Source organism: Anomalospiza imberbis, chromosome 7 (genome assembly GCF_031753505.1).
Source record: "Anomalospiza imberbis isolate Cuckoo-Finch-1a 21T00152 chromosome 7, ASM3175350v1, whole genome shotgun sequence".
NCBI classification, from domain to species: domain Eukaryota; kingdom Metazoa; phylum Chordata; class Aves; order Passeriformes; family Viduidae; genus Anomalospiza; species Anomalospiza imberbis.
The window spans coordinates 25,541,240-25,564,075 of NC_089687.1; the positions used below are offsets into that span (position 1 = coordinate 25,541,240).

Below are 22,836 nucleotides of genomic sequence, written 5' to 3' on the forward strand. Positions count from 1 at the left end.
TAGTGAGCTCTGAGTCAAATATTTTTTCTACCCTTTCTGCTGTCTGATCAATCAGGAATTTGTTTTTAATACAGAGAATTCTCTGAATAAGCTTACAAGATTTGTTTCCATGTGATCTTTTTTAGTGAAATGACAAAAACAGTGGAGATTTCTGGGGAAGGTGGACCCTTGGGAATACATGTAGTGCCCTTTTTTTCATCCTTGAGTGGAAGGTAAGATATTTTCTGCATTGCTCAAGAAGTATACTAATGAAAGTATTTCAGCTCTGCTTATCTTAAAATGCTTACTATTTACCTAAAAGAAAACAAAGATTGGTCTATGACACTCTCCCATTACCAAAATATTTACTAGTCCAAGTTCTGTATAGGGCAACCATAGAATCATTTAGGTTGGAAAAGACCTCAAAGATACTTGAGTCCAACCTTTGACTGATCTCCATCTTGTCAACTAGACCATGGCACAAAGTGCCATGTCCAGTTGCTTTGAGTCAGTACTAACATCTTTGTTCATATATGCCCTTTTAATTGTCTCTGGTTTTATTCTCTGAATGGTAAACTGGACTCAATTGTTTTGTATGGTGTTGGGCTGGTTTTCTTGTGCTGTTGTGGGCTTGTTTGTTTTTGTTTGTTGTTTTGTTTCCTATCTCTGCAGTCTCTTCCTTAGTGACATACCAGACAAGAAAAGTCAAAGAAATGGCTTGCCTCCTCATACCGCATATTTTTCAAGCCATCTTTCAGATTTGATTGCATAGCAAAAGATGCTCTATACCATGAACCTTTCTTTGTCACAATGCAATTACTTTAATTATAAATGATTTAACAAAGTCCATCGAGATCACAAAAGCCTATTATAGCAGCATGCTCATATTGATGTGCTGTAGTTAAGACTGCGTCAGCATTTTCATTATAGCTGTTTTCCAAGCTATGTAACTAGGTTGTGTTAAAAAAAAAAATCTAGGCTGAAATTTGACATACAGAGGCTTAGCCAGAGAGTTAATTTGACACTGGCAGCCGTGAATAAGAGATGGGAAATTGCCAGAGCTATAAATGACACTGCTTTATAGTAAAATGGCTGCCTGTTACACAAAGCCAATTATTGCAAAAGTAAAAATTGTCTAATTCTTAAATGTCTTTACTTGTCATCTTTCATGTAGGACAGAGAATGTGAAGGATTGAATTACCTTGTAAAGGTCTGTTTTCTTGGCAAGATCTGAATTTGTAAGTGGATCCAAATTAATTCAGATTGTTTTATTTACCAAAAAGGAAAATAGATGTCCATCTACTGCCTGCAAAAATGGCATCACTGTCTCAAGAAGGAAGTTGGTCTTCAATGGCAGCTCTCAGAGATCCAAGTTGTGTCCTTGGCTTTGTGGGCTGCCTGTTTGTCTTGAGAAAGCCACTTGTGTTTGTCGCCTATTCTGAAATGCAGACCGGAGCTCTTTGATATAGGCATGCCATAAAGGCTGTAGTGCGTACACTGTATTTCAAGATCTTTCAGTAAAACAATTTTGATGAAATTGAAAGCTATTAAAATCAGCAATTGTTGTGGTTGAAATGCAGTTTTGTACTCAAGTATCACTGTGTTGAGAGCAGCAAACAATTGTTCCTTGGTCTACACTGTATTCATGTTAATTTGTCCTTGCTTACAAATGCTTTTGGGGATCTGCTGAAGTAGAGGGGGTCTTTGACAGAGGAGCTACTGGTTGTTTAGGTAGTTGTCTTTACATTTAAGACAGTTCTTGGCAGAACTGTACTGATACCTTAAACTGACTTGTTTAAATCAGTCACTGGACTGACTTAAATGGCTTGACCTTCTTTTTTCATCTAGCCTGAGACTAGAGTATAAATTATAACTCATCATAACATGAGAAAGTACAGAAGAGCGTCTTTTATTTCTTTTGCTGACATGATCAAATTTATGAGGACATGCTGGCCATGACTAGCTGGCTCTAGTATTTCAATTGTAAAGTTATCTTCTAATAAGGTAATGCTGGCTTCAGCGTGGTGCTGCTACCGGCCAAGGTTTTTCTACAGATCATTAAAACATCATAGTAATTTACAAAGTCTTATTTTATACAGGAACTACAAAAGTAATAGAAATAATTTCCCCCTTTTCTTTGTACTTAAATATCATTAAAACCAGGAAATTAAAATTTAATAGTGTATTAAAATGCTAAAATTTAGGCTGTGGAAGAAAGTTATGGAGGCATGAATTCAAATTGCCTCAGTCTATGTAACTCAAGGCACATGGGCAGTACAGCACACACAAGTTTCAGACAAGTGGGCAATCCTACTGCATATATGAATGCAGTATCCAAGCACAGAGGATTAGTGAGCAACCAACTTAATTTATAATTTCATTTATTTCTGTACTTTACTGGTTTGCATTTTAGTATAGTTATATTTAGTTAGTTCTTAGGGTTAAGGTTTTTGATTGCCACTAGTTGGATGTCATCAAAAGGGCTGTGGCCCCTCACCACCACTACCTGTTTTAATCATTTGGGAAGGATAACACTCATTACAAGAGAATCTTTATGCTATTAAATCACTTTTTTCTGTTAGATACTTCAAAGAACTAATATTCAGTAGGAACCATTTTTTCACTTAGTAATTGATAGGACAGAAGTACAAATATTTTAATGTTCTTAGGCAGTAAATCTAAAATCAGATGCTCAGTGAATATAGTGTCACCTGAATTAGTTAATGGTGTACTGTGAATATGTTGAATGGACTTAGATATGAGGGGCAGTCATGAATCTGAGACAAAAATTCAGGACTTCTGTCTTGTGATTGGGGTGCTGGCACGTTGAAAATTGCACATTAATATTTTATGGAGTATAACCAATAGAAAATGGTCTCTAAAGGTCATCCTTGATGATCATCTTTGATCCTGAAGCAGTATGGAAATTTAGTGGACAAAGATTGATTATGGAAGTTCTTCACAAACTCGCAGTTGTCAGGATTTTTTGGATGCTGTAGTGGTATCATTGGATGTAGCTATGTTGAATTATAGTTTGCAATACAGCAGTGTTCCGTGTAGGTCAGGATTAGCCTAGCACTCCCAGCAGAGTTATCAGCACTGGAATTTTGCACTACCCACACTGGCTCACTTGTTGCATTATTCTGTGTTTCACCTCCATTTTCACTTGCCCTTATCTTGTTAACAGACAGCTTGGGTGTTGATGTTCTGCTGCTGTCCTGCCCCATGAATGAGCAGGATTGCTGTCTTGCTGTCTTGTATCAAAGCAAGGGGCTTTGGCAACTGAAAATTTCTTAGACGTTTTCAGAAGTAGAAAAGTCAGTTGTTTTTTTTTGTTTGTTTGTTTGTTTGTGTTTTTTTCATTCTAGCTCCTGCTTATTTTATTATAGTCAATGTAGAAAATTGCTTTTAATCAGTTTGTGCTTTTCTTTGGAGCAGTGGCAGAAAAATATTACATAAGCTACACTGCCATTTTTAACTGGAGAGGGACCTAGGTGTTTTCCTCTGTTTCTCCAAGTATGACCTACAGGACTTAATGCTCCCCAAATTCTAGCAAGTAATAAAGCATTAGTGTGCAGCAATTTTTCGTGGTATTTTTTGGAATCTCCCTCTTTTTTGTTAATAAGTCAGCTGAAACCTTTCTCTAGGTTAAGCACAGATAGAGCCTAAATAGAGAGGCCATCTATTCTGTCATTTCATACACAGTACAGAGATTGATATCTATTTTTAGTTCCTCTAAATTTGTATCAGCACAATAAGGACAGTTTTCACCTATGCTTTGCCTTTTAGGATGTTGGGACTCTTCATCCGTGGTATTGAGGAAAACAGCAGATCTAGGCGTGATGGTCTTTTCCATGAAAATGAATGCATTGTGAAGATAAACCATGTGGACCTTACAGATAAAACCTTTGCACAGTAAGTGCTGGTTTACTAATACTTTTTACTAGCCAAGATTTTATACAGCGCTGCGTTTAAGTGATTTATAAAGGGGTTAATACTTATTTCAGGAAAAATGCTTATAAAATTGAAATGTGACAGAAAATTTGTAATTTTCTTTCTGAAACCTCCAAATAAGGTGAAATTTGAGTAGTTTTAGTGAACTTACTGTGCTTACTTAATAGCATTAAGTTTTGTAATTGCTCTCTTCCCTTTCTAGTTCTTCTGTTACTTTTACCATATTCTTTGTATTTTTTTTTCATAAGACCTTCAGAATGAGTCAACATCACAGCATGGTGTTTAATGTTCTTTTGCAAATTAAATAAGATTTTTTTATTGTGCTGCAGCTTTTTGAGCATTATTTAAAAAAAAATACTTCTACTGTCAAACTATGATTACTTGAGGTAAATGGAAAGTCTCAGTTATGGCTTTTATTAAAAGTCTGTTGACATTTATTATCTATCTCAAATATTTTTTAACTTAACAGGTTGTTTTGATCATCTCTGCAGTAATGTGGCATTGTTGCACAAAAGAATAGCCTCTCAAATTTCACAGATATTTGCTGTACTAATTAAATAGTAGTTTGTTTTTATTGTTAATCCATATGTTTAGACAACTGAACGATTGTTTATAATATAACAAAAACCTATTGAGATGTCAAGGGAGTGGAGGCTTAACTTCCTAAACAGTAAGCCAAGTGTTCAAGGCTTCTAGACTAAAATCCAGTACATTAATTTCACAGTTAGGAATAAATATTTGCAAAAAGTTTTTTCAGGAAACCAGTTCTGTAGCATAGGTATTCTTGTTTCTAAGACTGTGCTTTTCTCCCTCCTGATAGTTTTTCAGTTACAGCTTTCTGCGTATTTGGTGGTAAAAGCACTCTGTGTTATAGTATGTGCCATTCTTTTCCATCCATGCGAAGTATTAAATAAGATACCAATTTTAGCAGAACATAATTGTCAGTATCTTACTAAAACATTTATTTCCCCATTGTGCAGTTTTATAATGAAATTTTGCAAATAATGTTTTGTTTGAATCAAAACCTCTCTTTTCAAAATAATACGTGATCCTTTCTTTACAATGAGTTGTCTCCTCTATGTTTTCTTCTGGATGTAACTAGATCTCCAAAGGCTTTCAGCCCATGAGGTGTTTGTGGAGTGGAGGACTCTGCATGTTTTTCTGTAAGGTTACTAGATTTTGGGGCAGTTTTAAATACTTAGGAAATTTTCTAGTTCTCTGTCAGGCTTTCCTTCAAAAATGCAACATGCAGGATATTTTCTAAAAGCTTGTATAATGTTTTGGGAGTTGAAAGGACTGTTTACCATAAGAGTTAGCTTAGATCAGTCTCTAAGCTCTCTCTCTGTTATTGGAAGAGAAAAGTGACTTAAAGGCGACTCAGAGCGGAGCCTAATTTTGTTGGGCTAAGTTTCCTTATGTTACAAACGCACGTAGTGTGGTTGCAGTGGAAATTGAGGAAAAAATACACATATTGAGGGCTCAATGTCTGTTTGGGGACTGGGGAGAACATTTTAGATGATCTCTAGCCTATTCCCAAGTCTTGCATTGTTCTGCTGAATTATTTTCCAAAATACCTTTCTACATCATCCCTCTTCCATGGCTGTGGAGATTGACAAAAGAAAGACTCTTTCCAGGTTGACACTAATCTCCGTGAACACACCTTTTAAGTTTTCATCTTGCATGACATAACTGTACTAACCTGACAGAAGTCCAAGTTACAGAAATCCACTAATTGTAAAAGACAACAAAGTATTGTTCCAATGACTGTTGACCCAGAAATAACAATCAGATTCTTCTTGGAGAGGAAAATCTGTTGGTTAATTTCAAACTGACATTACTTCATAACCCTTGTAAAAGCTGTTTTAACACTTAGACTGTTACATGCTGTCTCTTTCTAATTTCAGCAGAGACTTTCTACAATTGCTTCTTCTGCAGCTGTAACAGCAGCAGCCTACTTTCTGTATTCCCATGTTTATAATAGCTATATATTGGGACTGTTGGTCTACTTTTTCATTTGCTGCTAATCTATTCAATTACATTCTGTTGTGCTGCAGAGTTTCCAGCACCTCTTTTAACTGACTCCCTTATTTCTTTAAAGTATGCACTTGGGGTCTCAAGAAATATAAATTTCTCCATTCATTATTTTTTCCCTTTGAAGTGCAGCCAGTTATTTTGCCCCTGAAGACTGCATTTGGACTTTCCCATAGGATGTCTTGAGTGATTTCCACTAATTTTTGTTTGAAGGAGATCTTATATTTTCTCTTGCATATATTTTAAATATTAATCTTTTGAAACTGAGTTATTAAATTGCCTTGTAACTTATGACCAAGTGGCTACTTACAAGGATGAAGATGGGGTGTGAAAGAAACAGAGATAACATTTTATGTCCTTTACGCTGGAAGCGTGCCATGGTTTCTGCTATCAGGGTAAGGCCTGTCCTTGGGAACTTTGACAGGCTATAGGTGAACAGATAACCTATAACCACTGCAGAGACACTGGGGCACAGTCTGTTACAGCTGTGAAACAGAGCCCTTGAGGGTGATACTAAAAGAATGCCTCCCTACAACATTCTCCCTGCTACCTTCCTTTTCCAAGTTTGAGGTTTCTCTCTGGCAGCATCGCCTGTCAGTGAATGTTGCTTTTCTGACTCTTGATGCTCGTACACTCAGTGTGGCAAGGATGGTTCTTTCCCACAGCAGTATCCACTGGGACTAACTCGTGACTTCAGTGTCTTCATGCTGCAGAAAACCCTCTTGAAACAACTTCTCCTTTCCACCACCTACAGTTGCAAGGTGGACGTACTTGTGCAGCTCTGTTCATCTGGGAAAGCAGTAGGTGTGTTTTCAAGACATTTATATTTGCAGTGGCTTCCTTCCGGTGTCAGTGTAAAAAAAAATATTTCAGAAGTACTTTCAGCATTGATTCCTGTTACATAATTGAGTTTAAATCCAAAGACTTGAGCAAAACACTGACTTACACTGACAAACACACCACAGAAGGGTAGGAGATAAGTACAATGTTCTTAGAAGGACTCCTTGATTTATTTAAAATTTAATGTAGCCATTACTTCCCCTCTTGCCTCAATTCATGTAAGCAGAAGTTTTTAGTTTTTCATTCTCAAAATGCTCTTCAGCTACTTCTTCTGTTTGTACTCAAGTGGTCTTCTGCAGTATGGAAGGAGATCAGTCCACTTCAACAGAAGGTAGGAGAGTAAAGCATAGAAAGAGGGAAGTCTCCTTTGTTCCTTTAGAATCCAAGGTTTGTAACATGGCTTGATTGACCAAATCTACAGGTTATTCAAAATCTGGGGAAGGCTTTATGAACAGTTCTTTTGGCCAACTTGTCTTAATTGCCTTACAGTTCACAGGAATCTGGGCATGGTATCATTACCGTGGTATCAGTTCACAGAATTATAGAATGGTTTGGGTTGGAAGGGACTTTAAAGATCATCTCATTCCAACCCCACAGGCATGGACAGGGATGTCACCACTAGATCAGGTTGATCACGGCCCCATCCAGCCTGGCCTTGAACATTGCCAAGGATGAGGCATCCACAGCTTTTCTGGGCAACTTGTTCAAGAACCTCACTACCCTCTGAGTAAAGAATTTCTTCTTAATGTCTGGCCTAAATCTTTCTCTTTTAGTTTAAAACCATTTTCCATTGCCCTCTCAGTATCAAGGGGAATATTCCATTAAATGCTCTAATACAGTTTCTGGTGTTGTATTTGAGCACATCTGCAAAAACACTGATTATGTGAAGACTGCATATCCACTTCGCAAAAGGTTACTGCTTGAAATATATGAGTAATATTGACCTATTTATTTTTCCATTTATGTAGAAACACAAATAATTGCACCATTTTGATCACCAGGGTTTTTTTTCTAGTGTCAATGTATCTCATACCCTCATCCTAATTTATTGCTGTGAAATCAGCCAGAAATTGCATTAGGGATTATAAAGGAATCTGAGGAGCAATTAGACTGGATTTGGAAAAAATTGAGAGTTGAGCTTGCTTGGAGTAGATGTATTCACCAGAACAATTGGTGATGAGTGCTCAGTGTACTTCTATGTGAACAAGAAAATATGTAACAGACAAGCACTTGAAAAAAGCAGCAAGCTGTAACTTCAGCAGTCTTTTGCCATCAGAAATTCCCTTTCTGATGCTCTGCATGAAGAAATGTGTTCATTGGTGTATTCTGGCTGATAGTTTTCATAGCAGCTTAGGAATTCCAACAGATATGCTGCTCCTACTTGAAATGTAAGGAAATACTGTAGTTTTGAAATCTTATTTCATGTGTACTTTTCGAAAAAAGGGACACTGTATATGTGAACATAAGGCAAACTTTCATCTTATTCTCTGTAAACAACTTCAAATTTTGCCCACATTTTCTAGTTTGTCATATGAATTTTCATACCTTTCTTTTAAAGGGCTCAGGACATCTTCCGTCAGGCAATGAAATTTCAAAGTGTCATCTTGGAAGTCCTTCCTCCATATAACCGAGAACAGTATGAGAAGTCAGCTATTGCTCCTCTTTGTATTCTGAATAACGAAGAAGGAGTTACAAAAACAAAAATCCCACCTCCTCTTCATCCAAAACCTGCTGTGAAACCAATTAATATTTCTGGAGCAATCTTGGAGTCAGGTGTACAGGGAGCTCTGCAACAAGCTAAGAGCCCCAACCTCCCACGTCTGGGTAGAAAGCCTTCTTCTCCCTCACTGTCTCCACTTATGGGCTTTGGTAACAGGAGAAATGCAAAGAAAATAAAGATAGACCTGAAAAAAGGTAAGTCTTTGGAGATGGTATGATTAATTTGGTATCATATTCTCGGTAGTGGTACTTTAACTTTTAATTTTACAAGTGACATTGAAAATACAAGCAAGCTATTTATCATTTAAAAGTTCCAAAACTTTCAAAAGGTACTGGTATGTAAACAGTAAGGTTTTCTATATGGGCTTTCTTTACATTTTGGATGTATTTTATCCAGATTTACTGATTAGGTCATCTTTGTTACTGGCTGTGGAAGCAAATCCGTTAGCAACAAGTGATTTTAAGAGATAGTTCAGTCTTTGCACAAGTATAGAATAAAAGTTTGAACTCTTTGCTGCTGACCTTTATTATTGTATTTAACCTGCTAATTGACCTCAACAGTGTTACAACATTCTTTTAAAGATACGTTTAAAAATCTGCTCTTCTCTGTTTCATGTTTTCCAAGAGCTTGACCACAGTTTTACTTGTCTTTTCATTTTTTATTTTCTGCAAACCTTTTTTTTTTTTTCTATTATATTTATTCAGCTGTCAGGAGGCCAAATTTGTGTGTATATCTTTAATTGCTGCACCATGCAGCTGTCTGTCTTTGAATGGGATAACATGTTTAGAAACGTGTTAAAAATGTGCTTAAGCAATTTCTAATTAGCATTTGTATTTTCTATTTGATTTTTGTCTCTGATTTGGCTAAGAGTAAAATTTGATCGTAGAAGTGGCCCTTTTGAAAACTATCTGTAACTTTATTCTCATAACATATTTTGAATGTAAGCAAGCTCTCATTTCTTATTTTTTGTTGTTTCTTTACTTAAATCACTCATTTTTACTTCTGACCTCTTCAGCTTTGTCTTAATAAAACCTACTTAAGAATTTCCTCGTTCTAGATCTAATGCTTTTGATTTTGAAACATTTATATTTTTAGAAGTTATAGCAATGTGATGCTGACATGATGAAATCTTTGAAAACTATCACATAGTTAGAAATACCACTCAATATAAAAAGATTTTTATGGACTCTTCTATTCCCAGTGATTTTAGTGGCTTATAAGCAATACCTACTAATATTTATTTTACTCCCTAATTACTTGTTATAGCATATCTGTTAACACTTGAGGTTGTTTATTTCTAAGCAGCTTCACTACTGGAAGCTTAGAAATACCACTTTGTCCTTTCTGAACAGCACATCACCAAGCTTTGCATTCAAATCATGTGATACTTTTCCCATTTACCAAATTTCAGTAAAACCTGCTAAATTATATTTATGCACATAAATAAACAACTCCAATTACTCTGAATCCAACAATTGACATTAAATTGAAGACTAATATTTTAATGACCTAAAGAAAAGGTAAATGCTTTAAAAAGAGAGTTCTTTCTTGTTTTTTATTATTATGTGCTTACCCAAGTGTTTCCCTTTGTAGCTGTTGTAAGAGGGTTTGTGTATGTGTTTGGACATCAGTAGACTTCTTCTCTAGACCATGTAGAAGATTGGCTTGTGTTTACAGCTTTTTGTTTGCTTTCTCTTTAAGAGTTAACATGAATGAATCTCCGGGATACCTTTCTGACATTGTTTGCTTACTTTTAATGATCATCATTTACATGTTGAAATTTATGTTGTGATTCTTTGTCTGACATTTTAGGTCCAGAAGGACTTGGTTTCACAGTGGTTACCAGAGACTCTTCAGTACATGGTCCTGGTCCAATCTTTGTGAAGAATATTTTACCAAAAGGTGCAGCAGTAAAAGATGGTCGTTTGCAGTCAGGAGACAGAATCCTGGAGGTTAGAATAAATATCCGTTGTATTTGCATTGCTTAAAATTGATCTCTAGCTTTGTCATAAATCTTCCATTTCCTCATACATATTATTGATGTATGGAACTACAATTCTTGTCCTTGGTTTAAAAAAAAGTCACTCTGAGTTTCTATGTCACTTGTTTGTCAACAAGTGCTTTACACCATGAGGTGGAAAAATGGTTCTTTCACAAGGGTCCATGGGGTGTTTGAACAAGGGGAACCTGATAAGATCTTGATTTTAAAAGCAGATAAATGTATTGCTTGAGGACCAAAACATGTCTTCCCTCTTCAGCCACATCCAAAAATCTCCAGTTAATATCAAGCTGGTAAAGTGCTCATTTTAAGGCAATTTTGCTCAAATCGGTCTGTTGAAAATTTTCAGATATCTTGTGACTTACAATCTTATTATCTAATGGGTTATTTCTACTTACTAACCTCAAAAAGCTCTTAAGGTAAACAGTTTTAATACTAAGGTCTTGTTTCTGCACTTTTCATCTTCAAAGTGCTTTACAAACTAATTAAGCTTCACAAACCCCCTGCAAGGCGGGTAAGTACTACAGAGCTGCTTTAACAGATGGTGAAAATGAGGAGGAGAAAGGTTAAGTAATTTGTGCAGGGCCAGAGGGGGAGGCAGTATGGGAGCTGTTTCTGATTCTTCTTTGCTCTCAGTCACTGAATGACACCTGTGTTAGGTGAGGGAAACCTAATAAACCTGCTAAAAGGCAGTCAGAGATAAGAAGTCCTCTGTTCTTTTGTGGCTGGTAGGTGAATGGACGGGACATCACTGGCAGGACCCAGGAAGAGCTTGTAGCTATGCTGAGAAGCACAAAGCAAGGCGAGACTGTCTGTCTGATTGTGGCTCGTCAGGAGGAGGCCTTTCTACCTCGAGAGCTGGTAAACTCGTTATTCTTTCCCAAAGAGTGATTTTGAAACAATTCCATGGTTAAATACTAGCCCAGGAAATAGAAATTATGTCAGCTGAGAAATGCCAATAAAAAGTAGTCACATAAGGCTTATTTCCAAGAAGTATTTATATTTACATTTGATTTTGAATATGTTTGATTTTTATCTACTATAGATGCAATTCCACACAATCTGGTTTTTCATCCCCAAAAATGACAGCATAAGCATAACTCACAGGGGAATACTGTAAATTAATTTTGCAAGTGTGAGGTCAAGCATAACTAAAATGGGTTATTCTCTTTCATAAAAGCAACAAGCTTTAAACCAGAAATTTAAAGTGCATGTAATGAGCCTGCAGCTTATCACTGACAAACTAGTGAGGGTGGCTGCCCCCAGGAGATGTCTCATAAGCCAGGTGTCCAACTGCAGGAGTGGTGAGGAATAGAATTCTGCTGCACTTCTCACAGATTTTGGAAGCAAGCTTTTCCTTGGCTGCTAGCCTTTGACTTAATAGGCTTTTGCTTGTCTTTTTTTCATCTCAAGTGCCTAATTTTCACTTTTGTTTTTTATTAACACTGGCATGAAACTGTGTTCTCTTTTCTCTCACATAGAGAACTGCATCAGAGTAAAAGTGCTATCTGATACATGCTCGTTTCCCCTCAGAGAAGGTCATTTCTTTGGTTGCCTCTTCCTTATCTTGATTGATGGCTATACTTGACCTTTCATTAAGTCCTAGGATAAGGAAAGGACAGCATTTCCTGCTTTTGTCTCATTTTATCTCCTTCAAAGAACACAAACCGCCCTCATGCTTTCCTTAAGATGCTGCCTTCTTGCTTTTCCTTTAGACTGTTGTCAGGATCTTCTACAGAAATACTCCATTATGCTTCCTCACAGGACATTGCTGACAGTTTTCCTCTTGTTTCCCTGTTACTAGTTGGACCTTGTTGAGGTCAGAGTTGCCCATGACAGGATAGGGAGCTGGAGGGGATTCAGGTTCTCTCATGTGAGTCTTTTCTCTTGTGCCGCTGGTGCCCACTTTTTCTCATGAGCAGTTGTGAAGTGTCCTAGCATAACTATTTTTGTATCCATTTTTCTCTTACTGTGTAATCTTTAAGGAGCATAATGGCAGTTTTCAGCCTTGTAATTGGGCATTTGTTGTCAGTGATTGCCAAAGCACCAAAGTTGGTCATTGCATTGCTCTGCTGAGTAAGCCCTGAGCTGTAGAGTCAGTATCTGTGTGGATCAGAGGGAAATTTGAGTCTTAAAGTACTAAATTATCTATTCTATGTAGAATTTCTTTTCATTCACCAGCTCTTCTAAATAAGAACTTACCTTTTGAAAATGCTAACCATTAACAGTATTTTCTGGGTTTTTTAAGTTATAAAGAACATCACTTAAAAAAATATACTTTAAAAAGTATGAATTCTTCTCTTTTCTCTCCTGTTCCCCCAACATTATACATTATTATGCATCGTCATAGTGCAAATTCTTCTGGAAATCACTGTAGAGTGTGTGTGTATAAAAGATTGGAAAAAACTAAAAGCTGTTTATAATTTCTACCTGCCACAATTGTGTGATAATAAGTTCTAGTCTCTACAGCAAGGATTAATTACCTTTCAAAAGGTGATTTACTTGTGACTGGCATGATTGAAATCCAGGAAGTAGCCACATTTATCCTGCTGGCTTGACCTTCTCTTAGATTGCTTTCTCTGTGATAGAATGATGCACGAGTGATGCCCCTCACTGTAACAGTGATGATGTGGGAGTTCTAATACTGCTCTGTGTTCCTCGTTACCTCAATCAAGTAGAACATAATAAAAATGAGAATTACTGATATACATTACATAAATTTATGGAACCAGCCCATCTAAATTAAAAAGCCCTTCAGCAACATCTGGTAGCTTACAGCAAAAGTGTGAGCTACCATCCCACTAAGCTACCAGATGTTGATGCTAAAACAATGCTTGTTAGAATTCATGAGGTGTCTGAGAGTAGTCTCAACAAAGATTTAAAAAAAAAAATTGATTTACGTTTTTTGTTTGGTTTCAGCTTTAGCCATGATATTACATTGGACTAATCCTCTGCTACCTCAAAAGTTACAGTACTGTTTTATCAAAGAGGAGAAAAATGCCAGCACTTTAAATGTTTGTTTTTGGAAAGAAAAACAGTGGATAATCCAATGTTTTTCAAGGACAGCTGTAACTGAGTGCCCTGATGGTGTAACATGCATGCAGAATTTACCTGAATACTTGGGGATTTTGTTAATGTCTGGCAATAATATGGTAATTGCTTTATATCAGACTTGTTCTTGCTTCGAGCAGGTCTCCAGGGACTGTAATCTGAGATGTTTTCTTTAGTTTCCCTGTTACCTGTTGAAAGAAAAAGGAGAAGGGCCACCTAGTAAATGTACCCACTCCCCAGAGTTTCCTGTGGCAAAGATACGTCTGGAAGCTGGACCCACTAGAAACGCATGCACAAAACCACTTTTGAGCATGTTGCTCCACTAGAACTGGGTTTTTATGTGGATTTGCTGGAAAGAATTTGATAACTGCATGAGCACAAAGCAAATAATGTAATAAAGTCACACTGGGTGGCATTTTGTTGCGTGGGTCTGTAATGATATAATTTGACTTTACCTTGTAATACAAAGCTGCGGCTTGGGGAGAGCTTGGTCTCACGGATATTTTCTCTTCAGTATGGTAGATGGGAGCAGAGTTTGGGTGTTTTGTTACTGTGATCTGGGCTTATGAATTGCTAGCAAGTAGAAAAATATATTCAGAGTAGCAAGCCTTTGTCACAGCAGCCGAGATATGATACAGATGAGGATGAATCAGTGTTGCAAAAAAGTATTATTAAATTTTGGGCAATTGGGGCTTTGGTTACACTGGTTCTTGAAACATCTGAGAATTACACAGTTAGTGTTTGTGCATAACAAGGGAAAAGACTTGAAAACCCAAATTTGTAGGGTTGTTACTCCTTTAAAAAAAGAAAGGGAGGCTCTTATGAGATTATTTTTATATAAATTTTGAAACAGATTAGTGAAGTAGAATTTGGACCAACCACAGGCTGTCCTCCTTATTATCCAGTTAGCCAAATGTTCCCAGTAATTCATGCCAGCTGTTGACAATGTAGCAGCAAAGTAAGGAGCTGATTCCAAAACTCCGGGGAAGATCTTGATTCGCTTAATTACCACAGTCTATGGAGTGGCTGGTGATTAGTGTGTTCTTTCAGGTGCATTCAGGCTTTAAACTGTGTAGCACTCTTTTCTAGAGAATGGTGAATATTACAGAAAGAAACTGGTTCAACTGAATAGGTTTAGATTTTCCAGCTCCTATCAAAGTGAATGGAATGCACATCAAACTGTGGCTATCGTTCTATTGTGTTTTGGAAATAGTGTGTTTTAATCATGTGTGTCTGTTGCATCATGTTTTGTCTCTAGGGAAAATGTATGATCTGAAAGTACCATTTCTTTTAATAATGATGCAAAAATTATTTACTTCCCCTTCTCTTTCTTTATCCCCGCATTAGTAAAAAAGGGAATACTGCTTGAATGAGAGCAGCTCATGGTGCAGCTCATGGTGCAATCCATTCTGTGCTATGATCCTTTCCAATCTTTATTCTCTATGATACACACCAGCAGAGAAATGTGACTGTTTTGCAATTTCCAGAAATAGTATAGCACCAAAAATATTTGGTGCTTTTTTCTTTAAGTTAGAGCATATACATTGTAATTTTTGCAAACCCTTTATTTTTTGTTTTAAAAATCTCTTTGACTTACAGTTGCAACTGTAATTGCTATTTCTGTGGTTTCTTGGCATATTAACTGATGCCTGAAGAGTGGGGGATGAAAGGGAGCAAACCATAATTTTTATAACAATAGCTAAATGAACAACAATGTACTAAACTTGGTATTGGTCTTGAAGTCTTTTTTTACATGTGTATTATACAGGATGGAAGGAAGCAGGATGAGTGGCAAGTTCAATTAAGCATTTTTTTTCTACTTACCATATGATTAACTTTTATGTTTTAGTCTTCCCCCAGTTAATTTCTTCCACTGCCTTGAACTTATATGCCTGAAGGAAAACCAGTTGGCCTATGTGTTTTAATATTCAAAGCTTAATTTCTATTACTTCCTTTTAATTGTTGCTTGCCTTTTTATGTGCAGGAAATAATAGGTGAAATTACAGCCTAGACTTAACCATTTTTGCACCTGTTTTTGTAGTTCAAAACCATGATCCTAGTGCTCAGTTATTCAGAAATGGACAAATAATTTCAGTCAGAATGTGATTCCAGCAAGTACTATTTCTCTATTGTGTTAACTCTGCTCTAAGGGATATGAATTGGATAGGAAAAAAAAAAAAGAAATATATATTGAATTTTATTAGCATACACAAGAAGGTGTTCTGTGTAATGAAGACAAGGATATTGTGAATGCACATGCCACCATTCTTCATTTATAAACTATGTAGGTTTTTTAATATCCTGGGGGTTTTAAAGAAAAGTTTCATTTTGGACCTATTCTCTTCATCTGGAATAAGTTGAGAAGCAAGTGTAGGTTGTATCTACACAAACATATATTTTTAAGGACAAAACATTGTGTACTGCAGCCTCTCAAAGGTTTTCAGCTTCTTTATGTATTTCAGAAGATGCTTACTATTTCATTATGTCTTAGAGTACTGGAAACTGTTCTTTGAGGTTTGTTGATTAGTTGTGCTCTTTACAAAAGTCAGTAAGAGATCAGTTTTAAGAAGGAATGTGACAATTTTTCCTATCACATTGAAAAGTATCTCTTTATCCAGGGTTTGTGTGTGACTCCCTAATTTACCAAAGGGGAATAAATTGCATGGTAATCTGTGTACCTTTAAAAAGTGGTTGTTTTTTGAGCTCTCACATGCAGTGAAGTGCCCATAAAGGTACCAGCACAGCAAATGTGATTTTTCTATGTGATAGCAGTTGTGAGCCTTATTGAGGCCACAGAGACCTTATTGCATCTGGTCTACTATTGCTTTCTCTGTCAGGCCCATCAGAGTGTTATGATCCAGCAATGATTTGCCTTTCAGAGCCCACTGTTCCTATATTCCTGCAAATATAAAGAACCTTAAAAGGATGGTCTGAAAGACCTGGTCATAACCTTCATTGCCTGCAAAAACCTCTGATGGTATTCTGCCTGCTGGTAAAGAATAAGTTAGAGAGGATACAAGTAAGGAGAGAAAATGTTACTTGTACTATGAGGTAATACATTCATAAGATGTGTTATGGGTTTACTGCCCAAAATTCCTAGATTTAGGAACCCTACCTGAGAACACTGGGAAATGAAAACTGCTTACTTGAGTAAGTCTTAGCTCTGAGGTTGCCTGAGATTATTTGGAAGCCCACTTTAATGTATGAAATCATAAGTATATATACATCAGAATAGAGGCATATAAAATCTGGTCTTAACAGAAATTGAGTCTTCCTATATTTTAGATGCATTTGCTCAGATCTACAGCATTTGCATTTAATAAAACCAGAGTACTTGGGCAATTTTTAAATCCTGCTAACAAATGTAGTGCCTTGCCATTTACAAGGGTCACCAGTTCTATTACATATACCATATGAAAATTTCTAAAATCTTTCTGTCTTAGAATGCATAAAGAATTTAGAAAAAAGTTTTCCTAGGCTGTTTAATGTAAAACATATGCATGTGGTTTTTGAAGTAGACATAAAAGAATTATACCCTGCTTATTGCTTTGTTTACCATACCTTCAAAACAGTAAGCACTAAAATGAGTAGAGTTGGATTTGTAGACCACCATGTTGTGACCTGTGCCTGGAATGAATTCTGAAATGATACAGTAGCAACACCCTTAAATTCACGCTGAACATACCACACAGCCTTCCATCTTCATGTGTGATAAGATTTTAGGCTCTAGTTGCCAAGGTGTATTAACTGCGTAAGGCTCCAGCTCAGTAGGTTGTGTAAGCACAAGGCTTACCCCATCCGTGGGCTGAAAATGGGTGTTTTCACAGTGAGGCTGACCTTGACTAGGACTGAACTAGTTACTTTTTCTCCCTCTGTCTCCTACAGTTATGTAGCTTAAAAGGTTAAGTGAGACTGTATTTTTAGTGTTGAGGAACAGTTACAATTTACAAATACAAAACTTCTGCAAGGGCCAACCATTTCCTTGGTGGGTTCTTGAATAGGTGAGTCAAGCAAACTGGGGAATCTCCATTTCTGAAATGCACTGTAACTGCCTTAGATGAAGAGCTGAGTCTAGTTTTGTCAGGTTTTGAAGCTATAATTCCAGAGAGTCTACATAATTCAAACCAGACACATTCTATCTAACATGACACAAATTTGTCGTGTACTGTGTTAATGTTAAAATTATCCAAGCATGCTATCATATATCTCCACGGATTTGCTACTGCCTTTCTTGCCTTAGCAGGGTGTGCCATTAGTGTCCATTTAGTTTTTATTGTAGTATGGAGTACAGGTAATTTTAAAGAAGCCAATATAAATGTCAGAAATGCTAAAGATGAATACATGCAGCAATGATTTCAGTTATTTACTAGATTATGACAGGATTACAACAGTGTATTACCTTTGAGTATTACTTTTAAGAGTGTTACAAAATGTCTATTGCAAAATACAGTGCAGATTTTGTAGTGACTGAATGACTGACCTGTCAGCAAAGTATTTCTTAATTGTGGCTAAGTGCTTGGAAAGAACATGGAGCATGATGCAAATAGGGAGTATCTTCTTTCAAGCTTTTCTGACAATAATAGCCACAATTTAAATATTTTTATCAAAAAGTCATTGCAAAAGCATGCAAATGTCTTATTTCCTTTATAAACCTTTGAAAATAACCCTCCTGGGTCTTTTGCCTTTTGCTGTCAGCTCTGAATGGCACCCCAGGGAGTTGACATCTCTTATCAGAAATGAGCAGCCAGGCAAGGGGCAGTCAGCATATTGAGAGGCCGTATTAGTGTGCTGGTCAAGGGCACCAGACAGGTACTGAAAGGTCTCTTGTTGTGTCAAACAAATGCTATTTCCTTCCTGCCTGAGAGCTAATTTTTTTTGTAAACTTCTCTCTTGGCAAAAAACACAATAAGGATATATAAGGCAGCCTTTCCAGTGAGAGATTAGCATTAGGTTATTATAAATCCACAGATTAAAAAATGCTGTGGTCAATGAGAACAGATATTGTAAGATTAAATAAAAGGACTAATTGAAAGTGGTGTGCCATGGTAGACAGAGGATTGACACAATATTGTGTAGATGTAACCATGGACTAAGTAGAAAGTGGAAGAATAAAACGCACAGTACTTTTCTCAAAGGTTATAGTTCTGATTGTACTGCTCTGGTGACTTAGCAGTTGTGTATAGTGGGAGTGGGAGAAGGCTAAAAGTATATTCTCTGTGGTCTTTGAAATACTGAGAATTTATTGGTGAGACCAGTAAAATTTTAGATTATTTTAAATAATCCTTTATTATAATCTTTTAATTAAAAAATCAGGTATCTGAGGTAGAGATGTGCTTCTAAAAATTAAAATCATTGGCAGAAGATTATTTAAGTGTATCCTGAGACTCTTAGATACAGGTTTTCAGCCTGCATTGCTGAATATTATTTAGTACTGTGTTATTAGGGCTCTCTGCTTTCATATCTAGCAAACTCTGTTCTCACCTTCATGTAAACTCTACTCTGAATTTGTCTGTCTGGTTTCTGGTCATTCAGTAAATGTCAGAATTGATTTTACTGAAGTTGCATGCAGGTATATTGGTAGATTAAAACATTCCTGTCCTGATTTCCCTTGAGGGATAGTACCTGTTTGGTTGTTTGCTCTGATATGTTTAACCACCAAATCTGGTCAGCAAGTGGAAAGATTCTTCTTAGACAACTTCTGTCTGTTGCCTTCTGGTTCAGGAATGAGAGAGGAGATCTTTGTCTTCCCCAAGCAATTGAGAGAGGTGAGGAGCTGCCTAGTGTGCTGGATGGTGCAACCAGGAGGGAGCTTTGAGCAGAAGCTGTGGCTGGCAGACCACTATAAATATTAGAGAACAAACATCACTAGGCTGCAGAAATGTGCTTATCAGGAGGGGACTGTTCAGAGCTTGATGCAGCTGTAGAAGCCGCTGAAAGCTGACGACTATGATTTAGCAAAGCTGAAGGAAGGACCTGCCCAGCAAGGACAAAACAAACAGTGGAGACTGACTCTTGAAGTGTTGAGTTGTTTTCCAGTTTCGTGTTGGAGTTTTTTGGTTGTGGGTGTTTGTTTTGTTTTTAACTTCAAACTGTGTCTCTGCTGAGTAAATTTTATTAATACTTTTGAGTGTTCCTGTCTCGATGTACCTTTCTTAAAGGAAAGAAATGAGCAAGAAATTGGGCAAAGGGAACAAGAGACCTGCATGGATGAATAGAGAACTCCTGTCATTACTCAAGCGTAAGCAGGAAATGCGCAGGAGATGGAAACAGGGACAGATCAATTGGAATGATTATTGAGGGATTGTCAGAGTAAGTAAAAACAAGATAAGGAAGGCCACAGCCCATCTGGAATTAAATCTGGCCAAGGATGTCAAGGACAACAAGAAGGGCTCCTTCAAATACATCCAAAACAAAAGGAAAACCAAGGATAATGTAGGGGCATGACTAAACATAACAGGGAGCCTGGTAACAGAGGATGCAGAGAAGGCAGGTTTGCCAAACACCATTTTTGCATCAGTCTTCATTGACAAGGCCAGCCCTTGGGATTCTCTGACCTGGGAGACAAGGGTAAAGGAACATGGGAAAGAATTTCCCTTGGTCAAGAAGGATTGGGTTAGAGAGCACCTAGGCAAACGTGACATCCAAAAGCCCATAGGCCCTGATGCAGTGCATCCACAAGTGCTGAGAGAGCTGTGGAAGCCATTCACAATCATCTTTGAGAGGTCGTGGCAGCCAGGAGTGGTGCCCAAGGACTGGAAGAAAATAAATATCACCCCAGTCTTCAGAAAGGGCAAGAAGGAGGATTCAGGGAACTCTGTTTACTTGGTTGACACGAAGGTAATCAGGAGTAGCCAGCATGGATTCACTAATGGTAAATCATGCATGACTAACCTGATTGCCTTTTACAATGAAACAAGTATCTGGATGGATGGGGGACATTGTCTACCTCGACTCCAGCAAGGCTGTCAGCACTGTCTCTCACCACATCCTCACAGGCCAACTCAGGAAGTGTGGACTGGGTGAGGGGACACTGAGGTGTGTTGAGAACTGGCTGAACAGTGGCACAGGGTCTCGTTGGATGCCTTGGAGTCCCCCAAGGTAAATACTGGGCCCATTATTCATCAGTGCCTTGGATGAAGGGGCAGATGCCTCCTCAGCAGGTTCGCTGCGAGGAGAGGCTGATCCCCCCGAGTTCTGTGCAGCCCTTCAGAAGGACCCTGACAGGGTGGAGAGATGGGCAGGGAGGAGCCTTCTGAAATTCACCAAAGGTGAGTGCAGGGTGCCACATCTGGGGAGGAACAGCCCCACACACCAGCACAGGATGGGGATTGCGTGCTGGAGCAGCTCTGTGGGAAAGGACCTGAGGGTCCTGCTGAACAATAAGCTGTTCCTGAGCCATCAGTGAGCCCCTGTGGCCAAGAAGGCCAATGGGATCCTGGGTGCATTAGGAAGAGCACTGCCGGCAGGTGGAGGGAGGAGATCCTGCCCCCCTGCTCAGCCCTGGTGAGGCACATCTGGAGTGCTGTGTCTGGTTCTGGGCTCCTCAGCACAAGAGAGACACGGAGCTCCTGGAGCCAGTCCAGAAGATGGCAACAAAGATGATCAAGGAACTGGAGCATTTCTATTATGAGGAAAGGCTGAGGGAGCTCAAGGTTGTGGAGTCTCCCTCACTGGAGATATTCAAGAACCACCTGGATACAGTCCTGTGCTGTGTGCTCCAGGATGACACTACTTGAGCAGGGGGATTGGGCCTGATAGCCCACTTCTCCCTTCCAGCCTTACCTAATCTGGGACTTTGTGAAAGTCCCAGAGTCTGTAGGCCAGGCCATCTCAAAGCTCTAACCATCCTGAGGGATCACCACTTAGCTATCTGGACTTCGATTTATGTGAAGATTTCTTGTTTATCCTGCTACAATTGAGTTACTTTCCTATGTCTGCTGTAGGAAATAGCTTCAGTGGTATACTGTCATTTAATTTCTGAACTGCTCTGGGGTATGATACATTTGTTATGGAAAATACATTATGTGGTTGTTGACTGGATAATTTATAACATAAAGATGTAAGTTTTTTCCAGTCTAGAAACATATTTGTATTGCAGCTTATTTCATTCATTTTGTGTTTGAGTGAGTTCAGATTCTAGGATGATCTTGAGATAAGAAGTGTTTCTAATAGAATTCAAGGTTTAATGCTTTGGAGAAGGTTTCCTTTACCAGACCATAATTCAGCTGATGGTGGTTGCTATATTGTAAAGTATTAATGTCTTGGGGTAATGTTTTAGCAAAGTCAGGGAAATAGAAGCAGTAGGAATCCAGCTCTGTGAGTCACTGTCAGCATTTAATATTCATACCTGCATATTCTAGGAACACAGGCCATCATTCATTAAATTAGCTGCCCAAATAAAGCAGTTAATTGATGAGCTGTTAACTTAAAAATGGCTGGAGTTCTTTTTGTCATCAGTGAAAAAGTATTGCTTGGGAAGAGCATTATGATCAGGACAATTATTTGAAAACATTTAGAAAGTATAGGATGAAATCAAGCTTCTAGGTTTTGTTCATCCCTTTTTTCTCCTCTGGTTTTCCTCCTTTCTGCTGCTCCTCACGTCCTCTGAGAAATAAGATTTTCAATCCTGTATTTGCACCAAATAGTCTTGATGTTGTAGACTTACTACCAGGCATTTGCTATCAGATGCTGTACAGTGAGTAGCTGAGGAAAATTTTAAGGAAGTAAAGACAGAGTTTACTTCCTTTACAGTGAATTAATCACTGACTTGTAGATATGCGTCTCCTTTCCTCTTACCCATCCCTGTGAAATCTTTGAATTGACTTTCAGCCTCTGTCATGGGTAACAAATTTTTGATAGTGCTATTAGACAAAGCTCAACATTATTTTAAAATCAGCTTTTTCTCGATCTTTGGATAAAGCTGAATATAAATAATGAAAAGGAGAAATGTTTGGGATGATTGGACTATGTTGAACAAGAAACTTGTGAAGGACTTTAAAAAATCTTACAGAGTTCTCCAGTAATAGGTAAAAGCAGCTTACATTAAATTTACTGATGCTTTGATATGATTAAGTAATCTATTTCATAGCAAATTGTAGCAAGGAAAAGGGTAGACAAATGTTACAGATTCCAATTTAAGTACTAAAGAAAACATAGGAAATGAAATACTGGCAAAAGTTTGCTCTACTTCTCTGGAGTCCTGCTGAATATATCTGGGCATGCATAGAGTGATATGGTAGGTTACTTAACAGGCATTAGTGCA

General features: G+C 37.7%; 1 protein-coding gene across 6 annotated transcripts in view; it reads left to right on the forward strand.

Annotated features, from left to right (window-relative positions):
* The window catches only part of PARD3B (par-3 family cell polarity regulator beta), a 533,875-nt gene that overhangs the window by 313,936 nt on the left and 197,103 nt on the right, over nt 1-22,836 (forward strand). For all 6 annotated transcript variants that reach the window (XM_068196079.1, XM_068196075.1, XM_068196077.1 and 3 more), the window contains 5 exons: nt 126-212; nt 3,769-3,894; nt 8,363-8,718; nt 10,337-10,476; nt 11,256-11,384. In XM_068196079.1, coding sequence (XP_068052180.1) covers nt 126-212; nt 3,769-3,894; nt 8,363-8,718; nt 10,337-10,476; nt 11,256-11,384 — 838 coding nt within the window. The remainder of the gene's footprint in view (nt 1-125; nt 213-3,768; nt 3,895-8,362; nt 8,719-10,336; nt 10,477-11,255; nt 11,385-22,836) is intronic.